The sequence below is a fragment of the Camelina sativa genome, chromosome 14 (assembly GCF_000633955.1).
Source record: "Camelina sativa cultivar DH55 chromosome 14, Cs, whole genome shotgun sequence".
Lineage (NCBI taxonomy): Eukaryota > Viridiplantae > Streptophyta > Magnoliopsida > Brassicales > Brassicaceae > Camelina > Camelina sativa.
Window position 1 is genome coordinate 11,836,551 of NC_025698.1, and position 16,511 is coordinate 11,853,061.

Here is a 16,511-nt window from a genome sequence, read left to right on the forward strand (position 1 = left end):
AGCTACAAATGTTTTTTTCTCAAATTACATTGTTCTTTCCCACGTGTCGTCATACCCCTCGTCTGTTTATGTCCCTAAGGGCATCTCCATTATAGGTAGCTTAATAAATTTTGTAGAAACTTTGAGCATTAAAAGTAATTAAAAAATGAAAACAACAATCAAAACTTAACCATCGATGCTAATTTAAGGGTTTTTAGAGTTGTATTTTAGCTATAACGTGTCCGTTTCTGATTGGCTAAATTTTTTTTTTTCATCTCTCCTCTGTCGACTATTTCTTTCTCTCTGCCCACGGCAAAAATCTCTCAGAAGGAGTTTGGTTCAATTGATGATTTCCCCGGCTTCAATGTTGGCGTTTATTACAAAGTCAGAAAGTATTCTTTATGTTCTCTTCTCTCCGTCTAAGCTATTATTGTTCGTTTGAAATGAGGGTTTTCTGATTTGGGACTTTCACTTCTCTAGGCGAGTTCAGGATCTCCATTGCCCAAAAGTAGAGTTCTCCGGTATCTTCTAGAAGGTACAAAAGGTTCTCAAGCTGAAACTACCGGAGAAGATGTGGCTTGAAGTAATCAAAATTATTCTCTGTTTTTTTTTTAAGAAACAGAGAATTTGATGAAACTACTAACAAGAAGATTCCAATAAGAAGATGAAGAAGACAAAGAAGAAGAGAAGAAAAAGACATATACTTGCATACATGTAATTGTAATAGTTTAGGATCAACCATTGGACACATAAATTTAAAAGTTTCTTAACGAAATTCTTAACTCAACATTTTTCAATCAAGCAACATTTTTCAACCGATGAGGATGCTCTAAGGCATTCCTTGATATTTTTTTGGATGCCTAAATTGCCGACTTGTCCAAAATCTTGAAATTCAAGTAATTGTATTTCGGGTTTAATATCCAAATTTCTAAAAATTTTTAACTTTTTACGCCATCATACTTAAAAAAAAAAAGTTTAACCTATATAAGTTAGAGCAAATTTTAAACACTTAGATAATTAGGAACCTATTACTATTACTTAAAAAAAGAAAGAACTTATTTATAAAATCATGGGTTAAAAAGTTTAGGAACCCCAAAACTAATATTCGTTTCACTTGGTATAGAGAATAGGCTCTAATTCAAGAATGTATTTAATTTTTACGATTTGGTCTTATCGAGTGGATGAGGAGAAAAAAAGTAGGTGTGATCACAAAATTGTTTTATTTTACATAAAAAGGGAGAAAAGTAGCAACGAAGAAGAAGAAAAAGAAAGTGTCTATCTGAATCGGATCCAATCAACCACCCAATCCTCGTTGGCTTCCTAAACAACGTGAAAACAAAACACGGCTTAGATGTCAACGTTTATTACATTCCAACCATTAAGAACCAAAATTAATGGGGATGTTATCGTCAATTAACACATGGTTAGTAGTACTTTAGTGACAATAATCCTAATCCTAATGCTGCTTTGTCCCTTGGGAGTTTGAGAGGCCACCCCCGACCCGCATGGTGCCCTTTTTTATAAATCAGACAATACACTACGATAATGTGTGCAATTACTTGATTTTTTTTTTATTATCGTTTGTTTGGTCAAGTTTTTAAATTTAATAATGGCTTTCTTCTTTAACAATAATAAAAGTTTTTAACTACATGCATGTTGCATTCCCCGATGATGTATGTTCCATTTTATGTCTTTGTCTAAGACTTTTTAGTAAGACAAAAGATAACTCTTAATTATGATATTTTGTTATAGCTAGTAAAATAAGAAGATTGATTAATTCATCTAATCTATCTGGATATAGTCTTAGAGATCGTGTGTAGAAGTTTTTTTTGGGTTTTTGACCTAATGGCAATACAATTGTTTTATTTCTTTTAATTTGCCAACGGATTATGATTATTGTCTCTCAAAACGTTACATGCACTTTGTAGAGCTGTGACTACTCTATACAGTTTTTTTTTTTTTTTTCATTTCATATCTTACCAAATACTACAATGTATATTTCAATTGTTATTAGAAAAATACATATAAACTAGACTTTAAAAAGAACATACCGAAACCATAACACAAATTAATGAATGGAATGTTTTTTGCTTGTACAATACATGTTACATGGGAAAGTATATATAACTTTGAGCATGTTGCATGCATACTTTTTTTAAAATGTATATAGTGCATTCATTTATACTATTTGCGTATTATATTGTGGAAAAGTAAAAAATAAATGATTTAGTACCGGGATTAAGTTTTGGTTAGAGTCATGTTTAAGGCAAGTTTATCGATTTGGTCATTTGGATTTGCTCTTGTGATTAGCTTTGGATAAACTCGTAAACGATAGCTCAATTTAAAAAACTAACCAAAAAAATATCAATTTTTATAATACAAAAAGTAGCAGACCCGTACGAAATATACGACCTAGACAGTAGGTTTGATGAGATCTCATAATCGTATTAATTAAATAAACGCATTAGTACATTAGGATTGGATTAAGGACTTCATTATTTTTCCATTTGTTTCAGCCTAAAGAGAAAATGGTCCACCACATTTATCTATCTATCTATCTAGTCATCATCATCTCATCTACCAAACCTTTATTGGATGATAAGAGGATTAAGGGTAATATTGTCATTTAACCCAACCCCCTTAATATTATTTTTATTGCCAAAATTAGAAAAAATAGATCGTTAGAAAACGTGTATATGTTCATTTCGTATTTTTATTTTCGCATTTTATTTTTTGGGATGATGCTCTCTCTCTCTCTATCCAAACTCTCTATAGCGAATGTCCCTAAAGAGTCTCGAGTCCTTATCGTGAACTTTTTTGTTTTGTTTTGTGTTGTGTTGTTCATTCATCGGTTCCACGAAAGAAGAAGACAATTTTTAAGGTTTCCGGTTTAAGTTTCCTCGCCGGCGATTTAGTGGTTTCTTTTAGAAGGTGAGCGAGTAGCAAAAGTGTGACTTTTTTTTTTTTGTCTTTTTTTTTGTGGTAAAGTTTTTGATTTTCGTTGAGTTTTTAACTGTTTCATTCATGGGTACTGACTGATTAAAATTGTGGTGAAAACGTGTTCTTGACCTGTTTTGTTTCTGGGATCGATATGTGGAAAGAATCTCAATTTTTGGGTTTGATTTGGTCTCAGATGATTAGTTTGTGTAGCTTAGTAATCCATTTCTGCACTTTCAGATTTGTTTGGTCTTTTCATGTTTCTGAAATCATCTTCTTCTGGCATTGTTAGTTTTTGTTTCATCAGTTTTTTTTTGTTTATGTCAAACTTGATTTCGCTGAAATGAGTTTGTTCCTTTTTCAGATATTTGACGCTTGCAAGTGTGTAGACGCGTGTTGGCTTTTGTCAAAATCCATTCTTTTTGCTCTCTATGGTGTCAAGATCTTGTGCAAATTTTCTAGATTTAGCATCTTGGGATTTATTGGACTTTCCTCGAACGCAGAGAGCTCTTCCTCGTGTCATGACTGTTCCTGGTATCGTCTCTGAGTTGGATGGAGGCTACGGTGATGGTGATGGATCATCCGATGTTACTTCTTCCAACAGCTCCCATGAGCGGAAGATTATAGTGTCTAACATGTTACCACTGCAGGCTAAGAGAGATACAGAAACAGGACAGTGGTGTTTTAGCTGGGATGAAGATTCTCTACTCTTGCAACTCAGAGATGGATTCTCTTCGGATACGGAGTTTGTTTATATAGGATCACTCAATGCTGATATTGGTGCGAGTGAACAAGACGAAGTTTCTCAAAAGCTTTTGTTGGATTTCAATTGTGTTCCTACGTTTTTACCCAAGGAGATGCAAGAAAAGTTCTATAGTGGTTTCTGTAAACACCACTTGTGGCCGCTCTTTCACTATATGCTTCCCATGTTCCCTGACCACGGTGATCGGTTTGACCGGCGTCTCTGGCAAGCGTATGTTTCTGCAAACAAGATATTTTCAGACAGGGTGATGGAAGTCATTAACCCTGAGGATGATTATGTTTGGATTCAGGATTATCATCTGATGGTTCTTCCCACATTCTTGAGGAAGAGGTTTAACAGGATCAAGCTTGGGTTTTTCCTTCACAGTCCATTTCCATCGTCAGAGATCTACCGCACTTTGCCAGTCCGGGATGATCTTCTGAGAGGATTGTTGAACTGTGATCTCATTGGTTTCCACACATTTGACTATGCACGCCATTTCTTGTCATGCTGCAGTAGAATGCTTGGCCTTGATTATGAATCTAAGCGTGGGCACATCGGTCTTGATTACTTTGGTCGAACGGTGTTTATCAAGATTCTTCCTGTTGGCATCCATATGGGAAGGCTGGAATCAGTTTTGAATCTTCCTTCGACTGCAGCGAAAATGAAAGAGATACAACAACAGTTTAAGGGGAAAAAGTTGATTCTCGGCATTGACGACATGGACATCTTTAAAGGAATAAGCCTCAAACTTATAGCCATGGAACATCTCTTTGAGACGTATTGGCATATGCGAGGAAAACTTGTCCTGATTCAGATAGTGAACCCTGCACGGGCCTCAGGTAAAGATGTGGAAGAAGCAAAGAGGGAGACATATTCAACTGCAAAAAGGATCAACGAACGATATGGTTCCGCTGGTTATCAGCCAGTGATCTTGATCGATCGTCTTGTTCCACGTTATGAGAAGACTGCTTATTATGCTATGGCAGACTGCTGCCTGGTGAATGCAGTAAGAGACGGCATGAACTTAGTTCCATATAAATATATCATTTGCAGGCAAGGGACACCAGGAATGGATAAGGCCATGGGCATTAGCCATGACTCACCCCGGACAAGCATGCTTGTCGTCTCTGAGTTTATTGGCTGCTCCCCTTCATTGAGTGGTGCGATCAGGGTGAACCCATGGGATGTAGATGCTGTTGCAGAAGCTGTAAATTTGGCCCTCACCATGGGTGAGACTGAGAAGCGGTTAAGGCACGAGAAGCACTATCACTATGTTAGTACTCATGATGTGGGTTATTGGGCAAAGAGCTTTATGCAGGATTTGGAGAGGGCATGCCGAGAACATTATAATAAACGTTGTTGGGGTATTGGTTTTGGCTTAAGTTTCAGAGTTTTGTCCCTGTCTCCGAGTTTTAGGAAGTTATCTTTCGATCATATTGTCTCCACATACAGAACTACAGAGAGAAGGGCAATATTTTTGGACTATGACGGCACTCTCGTTCCTGAGAGCTCCATTATCAAAACCCCTAATGCTGAAGTCCTATCTGTTCTGAAATCTCTGTGTAGAGATCCTAAAAACACTGTGTTTGTCGTCAGTGGCAGAGGATGGGAGTCTCTGAGCGACTGGCTATCTCCATGTGAAAATCTTGGAATAGCAGCTGAACATGGATACTTCATAAGGTACAAAATGCTAATAATTACTGTTTCTATCAGTTACAGTTTCTAACAAGAATTTGAACAAACTAAGACCCATTCTACATTTGGATTCAGGTGGAGTAGCAAGAAAGAGTGGGAGACTTGTTACTCGTCGGCTGACGCGGAGTGGAAGACGATGGTAGAACCGGTAATGAGATCATACATGGACGCAACCGATGGTTCTACTATAGAGTACAAAGAGAGTGCTTTGGTTTGGCATCATCAAGACGCTGATCCAGACTTTGGATCCTGCCAAGCAAAGGAGCTTCTGGATCATCTAGAGAGCGTACTCGCAAACGAGCCTGTTGTCGTCAAGAGAGGCCAACACATCGTAGAGGTCAAACCACAGGTAACATCAGAGATCTATTTAATCCTTTCCTTTTACTTCCATACAACTACTTGCACCCGAGAATCTATAAAGAACTCGTTAGTGAACCAATATTTGCACCAATCAGAAGCAAAAGCCTCGTATATACCTTGATATGTGCTTGAATCTGTTCTTTGTATTGATTTAGGGAGTAAGCAAAGGCCTAGCCGTGGAAAAGGTGATACACCGAATGGTAGAGGATGGAAACCCACCGGACATGGTGATGTGTATAGGAGATGACAGATCAGACGAGGACATGTTTGAGAGCATATTGAGCACAGTGACAAACCCGGATCTCCCAATGCCACCAGAGATCTTTGCCTGCACTGTGGGAAGAAAACCAAGCAAAGCCAAGTACTTCTTAGATGATGTCTCCGATGTACTAAAGCTCCTAGGGGGATTAGCTGCTGCATCGAGCAGCTCGATGCCAGAGTATCAACAAGAATCCTCCGCCAAGCACACGCAAGTAGCGTTTGAGAGCATCATCTGATAACAAAAAAAAAACGATCTCTTCATGCGTGTCTGTGTGAGTAACCATAACCAACATGGGAAAGGGTTTGTATATGAAAGGTTTAACATGATGGAACTGGTCTGTGTGATTTATTTATTTTCAAAAGCTTGGGAGGGTGTTTTCTTCTATCTCTCTCACTGTTGTTTTCTTGCTTTTTTGTTTTTTTAGAATTGCAGTTATTATCTGTTTGTATAGAGAATAGTCTCTGGTGGTTTGTAATTTACACGGAGTAACCAAATGGACAAGTTGGTTTCGTAATTCTTTTACAAGTGACATAATTCAATTTAGAACAAAACAAAACAGACTATGTAATTGAGATCTAGGTAGGGAACCTAATCATGAGAGAAAAGGTTGTATAGAAATGTTGTTGTCTTTGTGTTCTCTGCTGTATAAATATTTTTGCTAGCCATGAATTCTTTTACTGTAAATAATCCATAAATTATTGATGTTACTATCCAAAATCTCCCTTCCTGAATATGACTTCTCCGCTTTAATTATGCATTTTCTTTTAATTTGGACTAGTCAAATTTGAAAATCTTATAATAAGTTATCTTAAAACTCCAATAATGTAACTAAACTTTAAATTATAAGCAAAGATATCAAGAAAAAACTATTTAGAAGATAAAGTCAGCTACTGATAAGTGTAACTTTATAAAAATGTGAATTTGATTGGTTTGATGTGCAAAGGTGTCCCTTATCTACCAGTCATGGCTATATTCTATTTTGATATTTTCCCTCCATCATGGAACCACACAACCTTAGACATCTCTATATAATAACTAAATCGTTTACCATAGTTTATAAGTACTCTCCATTGTGGATAACTCTCTCATATTATTATGTTATCAAATATGGACTTCGAGGAGGAGAGTAGTGATCAGCATCTTTTTTTATGTCCTAAAGCTCGTTTCAGATACAAAGATAAGTTCCACAAGATCGACGGTGAGAGTTGTAACATCATCGATACTTCGTGTAGTTTCCGCAACTCTGGGGTACGTCTGTCTCATCTCTCACATCCTGATCATTATGTATTTCCTTTACCATGGTGTAATAAAAAAGTTGGAGAAGGCGATGTCCCTTTCTGCTCAGCGTGCTGTTGTAAAACCCCTACCGTTTAACCATTGACCATCCAAAGAGGCATGCTCATACACTCACCCTTTTCCCTAGACAAGGCTCCTTAACTTGCAGCACTTGTGGGTTAGACCATTATAAGTGTTCGTTTTACATTTGTGCTCCTTGCGATTTTGTTGTCCATGTGGACTGCATCTACTTACCATGGGTTATAAGAATTTCTCGTCACCCTCACCGTCTCTCTTACACTTCGTCTCTTCCATCGGGAGAATGGTCTTGCGGAGTTTGTCGCCAAAAAGTTGATGAGTTTTGTGGAGAATATTCTTGCAACAGGGGATGTGCTTATAGCGTTCATTCAAAGTGTGCCACGCGAAAAGATATATGGGATGGGAAAGAACTTGAAGGGATCCCTGAAGAATTTGATGAAGTTGAAGATGAACGGCCGTTGTTTGAGAAGATAGGTGATAAACTAATACGACACTTTGGTCATGAGCATCATATTCTTAGACTTGATGAGGAGGTCAATCGAGTTTATAACGAGAAAAAGGTTTGTCAAGGGTGCGTTGTTCCCATCTACGAAGGTAACATGTATTCATGTTTGGAGTGTGATTTCGTTTTACATGAAATATGTGCCAATCTTCCGCGCAAGAAACAACATGCATTGCATCGCCATCCACTTACTTTACTAGTGGACGACAATGGTCGATCTGGAGAGAAGAATGGTTATTGTCGTTGTCGGGCTTGTCTTCGAGAGTATGGTGGTTTTTCTTACAAATGCTGCGAGGAAACATGTTATTTCAATTTAGATGTAAGATGCGCTTTGGTTTCTGAACCATTTCATTACCAAGGTCATCCACATCCTCTATACCTAATCCCGTCCACGGATAAGAAGGCCTCATGTCACATCTGCTTTCTAAAACGATGGAACGCAGAGGTGTTGAATTGCATTGTTTGTCACTTCACTTTGTGTTTCGAATGTGCCACCTTCCCATACACGATAAGGTACAAACACCATGATCATTTTCTCACATTTTTCATCAGCAAAAGTCAAAGAAAGTGATCAGGAGGGTGTTGTTGTTGATGATTGGTGCGAAGTATGCGAGAAAAGAATAACCGATGCAAACCATATGTGTTATGTGTGCGATGCTTGTTGCGTCACTCTTCACGTTCAGTGTATGTTTGGAAAAGATCCGTACATGAAGCCTGGTCAGAGCATCATATGGGAGGAAGAAATAGGAGATACGTCGGTTGATGTTATCCCTAATGATCATCAAACTCGACTGATTTGTAGGAGATGCAAACATCGTTGCCAATTTAAAATAGCGTTTAAAGCATCGGATACTGAAATAGTATATTGTTCTACTAGTTGTCTTGAATTCCCTTCGCCCATTCTCTAGTGTAAAGTTCCATTGTATAACAATTCTATGTAAATAAATAAAAACTTTTTTTTTTTCTTTTTCTTTTTCTAACAATTCTATAGTAGTATATTTTTAACATGAACAAAAACATAATTATTTATCCTAAGACATAATTAAAAATCTTAAATAATTACCAAAACCTTAATAATACTTTATTAATTATTGTTGCGCCGACGTTAATGGCATGACAAAGGTGTCACTTTTTCTCTTCTTCAACCTTTCTCCTTCCTTTTTTTTTTTTTTTTTACAGATTNGTCACACACTACTACTTCTTTAAACAACCTCTGTTTCCTGCAATCAAAAGCTCCACCATTTTTTTTTTGTTTCTTCTTATCTTCACATTCTTCGCCATTACTCTGCTTTTGTTAGATATGAACTAGGGTTTTTATTTAATATTTATCCCCATTCGTCTTTCTCACTTCGTTTATTTCGTCTCTACCGAACAATCTTAAGTAATGTGTAGATGTTTATTGTTTCTGGGTATTCTCATTCTCCTATTTTCTGGGTTTGTAGCTTCAGCTCCTTCATCAACCTCACCTGCGAGTTAGTTTCTTCACTCTGTTTTTGCGATGACGCTTCTTTTAAGAAAAAATAAAAATCTGTTTTTTTTTTTTTTTTTGTTGTTGATCTTTTTGTAAATTTAACGAGCTTACATTTCATTATTCTTGCAGAGATTGTTAATAGCTTCATCTCGAATCATGGCGCTTCCTTATTGAAATGGTTATGGTCCTTCAAAACCACCACTAAAACAGGTTTTGAGCTTTTTTTTTATTTTATTTTTTGGTTCCCCTCTCTTCGCTGATTAAGGTTGTCACAGTTTTGATGATTCCTGGGGTTTTTGATTTCTGGGTTTTTTTTGAATCAGGGGTTCCTACGAAATCGATGGTGAAATTTGAAAATGGGTATTCAGTGGAGACGGTGTTAGACGGAAGCAAACTCGGTATCGAACCTTATTCTCTCCAGGTCTTGCCTAATGGCGAATTGCTTATCTTGGATTCTCAGAATAGTAACATTTACAAGATTGCCTCTTCATCTCTTTCCCTATGTAAGTGCTCACCATCACTTAAAAAAATTATCAGACTTTTTTTTTTATTTCGCGTCAGACATTCGTGGGATTCCAATATTTGCTGATCCAGATAAGGATTTTGCATACGGATGATGAAATCAGTTTTTTGCTTTCATTCACGTGATAAAGAAACTATTTTGTGCTTACCTAATCGTAGTAGTGCACATGGACTATGTGTGGTCTGTACATGTTTGCTGTATTTGGAAATACAGAGAGGTAAAAAAAAAGGGTTTTTAATAATCAGGACATGTTTTTCTTTGTTTGACAATTTGGATTCAATGTCTAACACTTAAATGCAGCATATGGGAAACTGATTGTGGGTTTTGTATATTCGTAGAAGACCAAGTAGTAGATGAATTTCTTGAACAAACAAATTGTAACTCTTGGAACAATGGCAGATAGCAGACCGAGGCTGGTTACTGGCTCCCCTGAAGGATATCCGGGTCATGTTGACGGTAGATTAAGGGATGCGAGGTTGAACAATCCTAAGGGAATCACGGTGGATGATAGAGGAAATATCTATGTTGCAGATACTGTGAATAATGCTATCAGGAAGATCAGTGAAGCAGGTAACTTTTTGTCTGTTGTTTTATGGTTTTGCTGCCATTTTGGACAAATGTTGTTTGTTTATTATGTATTGAGGTAAGAGTTAGTATTAAGAAAGAAAGAAAATGTCAATGGCAGGAGTCACAACAATTGCTGGTGGGAAAATGGCTCGTGGGGGAGGTCATGTGGATGGTCCGAGTGAAGATGCAAAGTTTTCAAATGATTTTGATGTTGTTTATCTCGGAAGCAGTTGTTCCTTGCTAGTCATTGACCGAGGAAACCAAGCCATCAGAGAGATTCAACTCAATTTTGATGACTGTGCTGATCAGTATGGAAGTGGCTTTCCTCTTGGTAATATTTACATATCAAAATCTTTGGGTTGTTGCCTCTTTCATCCTTCAATCATCTCTATCCTCGTTACTCTTTAATGTATATCTCTGATTCAGTGCTTTAATATTTCAGGGATTGCAGTTCTTGCAGCGGCAGGTTTCTTTGGCTACATGCTGGCTTTGTTGCAACGTAGGCTCAGTTCTATCGTTTCATATCACACTGTGAGTGTACAATCGCATCTTAACATCTTTCTCCTTTGCTACCCTATGATCGCTACAACCAACATTTCTGCCTGCTGTGTAATATATTAGGATCAAGAACTATCTGAAGCAGCTTCTGACCAAGGGCCTGTCAAACCGGTCAGACCACCTCTGATTCCAACAGGAGACGAGCAAGAAAAACAAGAAGAGAGCTTCCTTGGAACGTTGCGGATATTCATTTCGAATGCTTGGGTGTTTTCTGTGGAGCTGTTCAGTGGATTGTTACCCGGTCTCAGAAAGAAGCAGACAGTCAGCTTTGACTTCAACCATCAAGAAACAAAGCATTCTGCTTTTAGCACAACTTCATGGCCAGTTCAAGAGAGCTTTGTAATACACAACAAAGATGAACCGCCTCCCATCGAGTCCAGGAACCCCACTCCCAAAAAAATTTATCCTTTCATGTCCAAAGATGCAACAGAGAAAATGCAACAGCTGCGCCAAAGCCGTGCCTTGTACAGAAGCTTGGATGCCGAATTCCTCGAGGAGCAGCAGCAACAGAAACATCAGCAGCATCACCATAGGCATCACTTGACGATCCCACACACGCTTTATGAGCAAAGCAGCGAGAAGACTAATGAGATTGTGTTTGGGCCAGGTCAGGAGCAAGACCACAGCCGTGTGGCAGCAGCAGCTACTGCTAAGTCGACAGAGTTTGGAGAACAGACTCATCAGAATATTCACTACAGAGCTCACCAATTTGTGAGTTACCCATATGGATACTATTCATAGACATGAGAAGTTGCTTAATATGATAGTAGTAGCAATTGGGGATTCAGGTATAGTAGCTGTTTTGGTTTTGTTGAGAAGGTACATTAGGTATTTGGGAATTTTTGATCTCTCTTGTAAGAAAAGTACCAAAGTCAAATTCTTCTTCCGCGGTATAAAGAAAAAAAAAGATTTTGCAACTCAACCGAACTTTGAATGTCAAACATTACATTTACAAAAGATATAAACTTTGCCATTACTGAAACCTACTCAGCTGATGAAGAACTACGATCTGCAGCATCTTCTTCAGCCATCTTTGAAAATCCTTCAACCTGAACCTTTATAATGTCATCTATGGTTGCACGAGGAAGAGATAAAGCAGTGTCTGTCTCTTCATTACTGCAGTCTTTGTCATTGTTAGTTTCTCGTTCATCATCAAAGCTTATTAGGTCCATAAGATCATCAGACGGTTTAAGTAAAAGCGGAGACTTTGGGTTGCAGCAACCTGGACTTTCGGGATCAGTCACAAAGCCTGTCTTGTCTAAAATAGCTACATTATTGGGTTGACGCATGAAGAAAAGGCTAGATACCATCGAACTAACTAATCTACTAATGGCAGAATACATGAGGGAAAGGTGAGATATGATCATCATAACTAGTCTACTTAGTACCGAATAAACTGTTGATTCAGTAACTCGGTAACTAACGTAGGAGAAGAAGATCAGAACTTGTTCCCCCAATTTGGTTAGGAGAAGCTTCCATGTCATGATGAACGAGAGGTGGTTCACTTCTTCCTGTCTATAAAGATTTGGTTAAGAGATCTTATATGTTGAGTATACACCAAATGTGGAGATAGATGAAAAACAACTTACATGACGAATGATGTAAGGGCGAACAGCAAATCCAATGGCTACCCCGAGAAAGCATGAAAGGGCAATCCCTATTGACCAAAGAGAGTATGTCCCTAAATCTGAAACAGCAAAAGGAGACTCGTTGAAGTTTCTAAAGCACAGTGTACCATCATGAAAAATGATTACTTTTAAAAAAAGACATACTAGAATGAGAGCTTTTGAGACAATCCTCCTCCTTTAGATTTATCTGGCGAACCATTTCGTTTCCATGATCAGAAACAAGCAAACAACATCTCTGAGGAACAAAAGTGATCTCGAAATCGTTAGAGAAAGTTGCATTCTGTGCAGGTCCATCTCTGTGTCCAATATCCTTTGAGATCCCACCAGCAATGGTGGTTACATACCCTGCAAAGTCAAATAAAACATGCATAATAAAGATAACTGAAAGGTTCTTCCACCAAACAAAGACTAGACAGTAAAAACATGCATTAAAAGCTAAAGGGATACAAGAATTGAACGTAAACAAACACCTGAAGAGCTGATCTTGCGTATAGCGTTATTGCCCTTATCAGCAACATACACATTTCCTTTAGCATCGATTGCAAAACCACGGGGTTTGTTGAACTTGCTGTAACCAGCTTTACCATCTAGATAACCCGGAGTCCCATCACCAGCGAACCGGTTTATCACACTATCTGCACACACACAAAAAACTCACATACTCCAAATGAGCTCAACCTTCAAACTTAAAGAAAGATGACAAAATAATTTCCAAACTTTTCACTTGTAGATAGAATTGCAGTCTAGACTTGCAATGAAAAGCCATAAGCCCCAAACATTTCACTATATGCATCCACGAGTTTACTAACTCATATAAAAAAGCAATCATAATGATCCGACCCGTAAGATTATGTACAAAAGAGTGGCTTTGTTGTGTGTGTGTGTTTACCAACGGAGAGAGGAAAGGAAGTAGTGTAGAATGTACTGCCAGAAGAATCAAGGACGATCAGATTAGAAGATCCTGGTAAAGCATGAATCGTGTATGGATTCAGACCAGACTTGTGGCCGTCGACCACTGTCGTGACTTCGTACCCATCTTCTAAAACTATCTTACCACTCACTGTAAACAAAATCATGAGAAAAAATAAAAAATCCGAATTTTGGGTTCAGAATTTTCAACTGAATTTAACAGATTCGGAAACTTACCGAGATTGAAAACGACTAACACGAAGAAGAGAGACAAGGACGACGAAAACTCCAAAGCCATGTCGGAATCGAGTAGGAAACGAAAGCGACTGTGTTGCTTTTGTTGTTACTTAATTTTGCTTCTTAGCATCTTCTAAAGTTTCAAAGTAGAGACTTGTCTTAAAGTAAAGGAGATAAAGAAACTAGGGCCTGACTATACGGCGCCCGTTTCAATATCAATGAAAGTATGGCCCAAAATCGGCCCAGTAAATGTTTTAGTATTGCTGACAAAAACGTTACCGTTTCGTATTCAATTGGAAGTCATGTTGTTCTTTATACAACGCATTTTTTTAATTTGGTAATTTGGCTTTACGAAGACTGAGAAAAAATAAAGAAAAACATAAGCATCGGCCATCGAGATCCAAATCCTCAGTTTCTTTTGTTCATCTCTCTTCGTATTGATCAGCAGCTACTCCGAACTCCGGTAACGGATTTGTACAATCCCGGCGGCGAATTTCTGCAGATTCCTCGTAAAGTTACCACCGGTGGACCAAGGTCCAACCTCCTTTGAACATCCCAAATCATGAATCCCTTTTCTTCTGGTACTCGTCTAAGGTAAATTAGATTCTCTTCTTCTTTTCCCTTTTCTCGTTTCTTAGTGTTTGATCAGCTCACAGATGAAATTTGAGGGTTGAGCTTCGTCCATTTAAGGATTGAATTCTGATTTAAGTATATATATTTTTTTCCGATTGGCCTGTCTCGAGGATGATTTTGGTTTAGGTGTTTCTGATTCCATTAGAATTTTGATTTTAGTCTTAAGAACATTGATCAAACCATTTGGTAATCCTTTTGCTTATTATGTTGCTATTGGGAATTTAGAGTGGAAGTTTGAATTATTTTATACGATTCTGAAGTTATGTGCGGGGACATGTGAATGTGATTCAGGGACATGATCCGTGCCATAAGAGCTTGCAAAACAGCTGCAGAGGAGCGAGCTGTTGTAAGAAAAGAGTGTGCCGATATCCGAGCATTGATTAACGAAGATGATCCACATGATAGGCACAGGAACCTTGCGAAACTCATGTTCATACACATGCTTGGTTACCCAACACACTTTGGTCAGATGGAGTGCTTGAAACTAATTGCATCTCCTGGATTTCCTGAGAAGAGGATTGGATATCTTGGCCTAATGTTGCTTCTTGATGAGAGACAAGAAGTGTTGATGCTTGTCACCAATTCATTAAAACAGTATCCTTACTAAACTCTTTAGGATGAATCTTAATACTCTTAGTCCTTTGTATGGATTATTTTTTAATGTTTAGCGGAAAAAGATAGAACAATTGTTGTTAGGTTGTATTGCTGTGATGGGAGTTCAGGAGGGGAAAATATTGCAATAGATTTGTTCTGAGTTTAACCTTAAGTCACGTGCAGAGATCTTAATCATTCGAACCAGTACGTTGTAGGACTGGCTCTTTGTGCTTTAGGGAACATTTGTTCTGCGGAAATGGCTCGTGATCTTGCGCCAGAAGTAGAAAGATTAATCCAGTTTCGTGACCCTAATATACGAAAGAAGGTGAAGTGTTTTTTTTAGTTCATATACAGTTTCTGCTGGAGTTTAGTAGCTGTTTTTTTTCCTTCATTGCTTTTACCATTTATGTTGTATTATTCTATGCAGGCAGCGCTTTGCTCTACTAGAATAGTAAGGAAAGTTCCAGATCTTGCAGAAAACTTTGTTAACGCTGCTGCTTCCTTGCTTAAAGAAAAGCATCATGGGGTTCTTATAACTGGAGTTCAACTTTGTTATGAATTATGCTTGATTAATGATGAAGCCTTAGAGTACTTCAGAAAGGTAGGTCAATAATACTACACAAACCACTCTACTTATGCATACAGGAGCATCGGCGTAATGTAATTGAATTTGCTTCAATAAACTTGCGTACATGAGCTTGCTATGTTACATGTATGATGCTTTTGTCTATTATATTTCTCTTGCAATAAAGTACGATATCTGTGGTAATCACTTATAAATAGATCACTATGCTAAAATGAGGCTGATAGTCAGATTGTTTTTTTGTTTTTTGTTTTATCAGACAGTCAGTTTTGACAAACCCTTTTCTTTGTTTTGTCTCTGCAGAAATGCACGGAGGGAGTGATAAAAACTTTGAGGGATATTACTAATAGTGCATATCAGCCTGAGTATGATGTTGCAGGGATCACAGACCCTTTTCTTCACATACGGTTACTCAGACTCCTGCGTGTTATAGGCCAGGGTGACGCTGATGCTAGTGATTTGATGACTGATATACTTGCCCAGGTTAGTCATAGTTTAGCACGTGATTGTGGATATGGTTGACTATCTTCACATCTGCGATGTAATTTCTTTGTTAAACATCAAAGTTTTTTTGTTTTTGGTTTAAGTTGCCTTACATATACCTTTTTGAAAAAAATGTCGTGATAAAACTATACTCATGTAATGTGATTTTGTTAAATTATAGCATGAGGGAGAAATCATTTTGTTTAGTTCATAGCGATGATGGGCTATCATTCTCTTTGGTAGATACAAGACTTATTGGGTACTGAGTTTTCCCGTACTTTCCCCCGGGTAGAATTCTCCCTCTTTTGATGCCAGACTTGCCAGTCTTGGTTTTCATAGCGAGTGTTTTTATGTGGCCATATAAGTATGTCGGTTGTGCCAATCCTTTTTTTATCTCATCATGATGAATGCATCCCGCTTCTGTTACATGCATTGTTGTGGAAATCTTTTGAGTTCAGAGTCGGGGATCTACTGTGGGTTACTTTATTATCCTGGTTCTTTGATCCTTGCTGTTATGCTGAAAGATATCTT

General features: G+C 37.8%; 3 protein-coding genes and 1 pseudogene across 4 annotated transcripts; 3 read left to right on the plus strand and 1 right to left on the minus strand.

Annotated features, from left to right (window-relative positions):
- Window positions 2,676-6,504, plus strand: LOC104741085 (probable alpha,alpha-trehalose-phosphate synthase [UDP-forming] 9). Its single transcript, XM_010461861.2, has 4 exons — window positions 2,676-2,910; window positions 3,281-5,341; window positions 5,432-5,705; window positions 5,872-6,504. The coding sequence occupies exons 2-4, from the start codon at window positions 3,348-3,350 to the stop codon at window positions 6,211-6,213; spliced, it is 2,610 nt and encodes an 869-aa protein (XP_010460163.1). The 5' UTR covers window positions 2,676-2,910; window positions 3,281-3,347; the 3' UTR covers window positions 6,214-6,504.
- Window positions 8,935-11,835, plus strand: LOC104741087. The gene is made up of 7 exons (XM_010461866.2): window positions 8,935-9,266; window positions 9,395-9,475; window positions 9,589-9,768; window positions 10,188-10,358; window positions 10,474-10,686; window positions 10,798-10,886; window positions 10,977-11,835. Exons 1-7 carry the CDS (start codon window positions 9,179-9,181, stop codon window positions 11,652-11,654), a joined length of 1,500 nt encoding a protein of 499 aa, XP_010460168.1. The 5' UTR covers window positions 8,935-9,178; the 3' UTR covers window positions 11,655-11,835.
- LOC104741086 lies at window positions 11,807-13,815 on the minus strand. Of its 2 annotated transcripts, none has more exons than XM_010461862.1 (6): window positions 13,688-13,815; window positions 13,431-13,601; window positions 13,012-13,176; window positions 12,686-12,886; window positions 12,503-12,600; window positions 11,807-12,424 (listed from the first exon to the last, which is right to left on the minus strand). In XM_010461862.1, the coding sequence occupies exons 1-6, from the start codon at window positions 13,746-13,748 to the stop codon at window positions 11,897-11,899; spliced, it is 1,224 nt and encodes a 407-aa protein (XP_010460164.1). In that variant the 5' UTR covers window positions 13,749-13,815; the 3' UTR covers window positions 11,807-11,896. The 2 variants fall into 2 exon arrangements, with proteins under 2 accessions (XP_010460164.1, XP_010460165.1); XM_010461863.1 differs by having other exon boundaries at window positions 12,194-12,428.
- Window positions 14,021-16,511, plus strand: part of LOC104741088 — a 7,545-nt pseudogene continuing 5,054 nt past the window's right edge.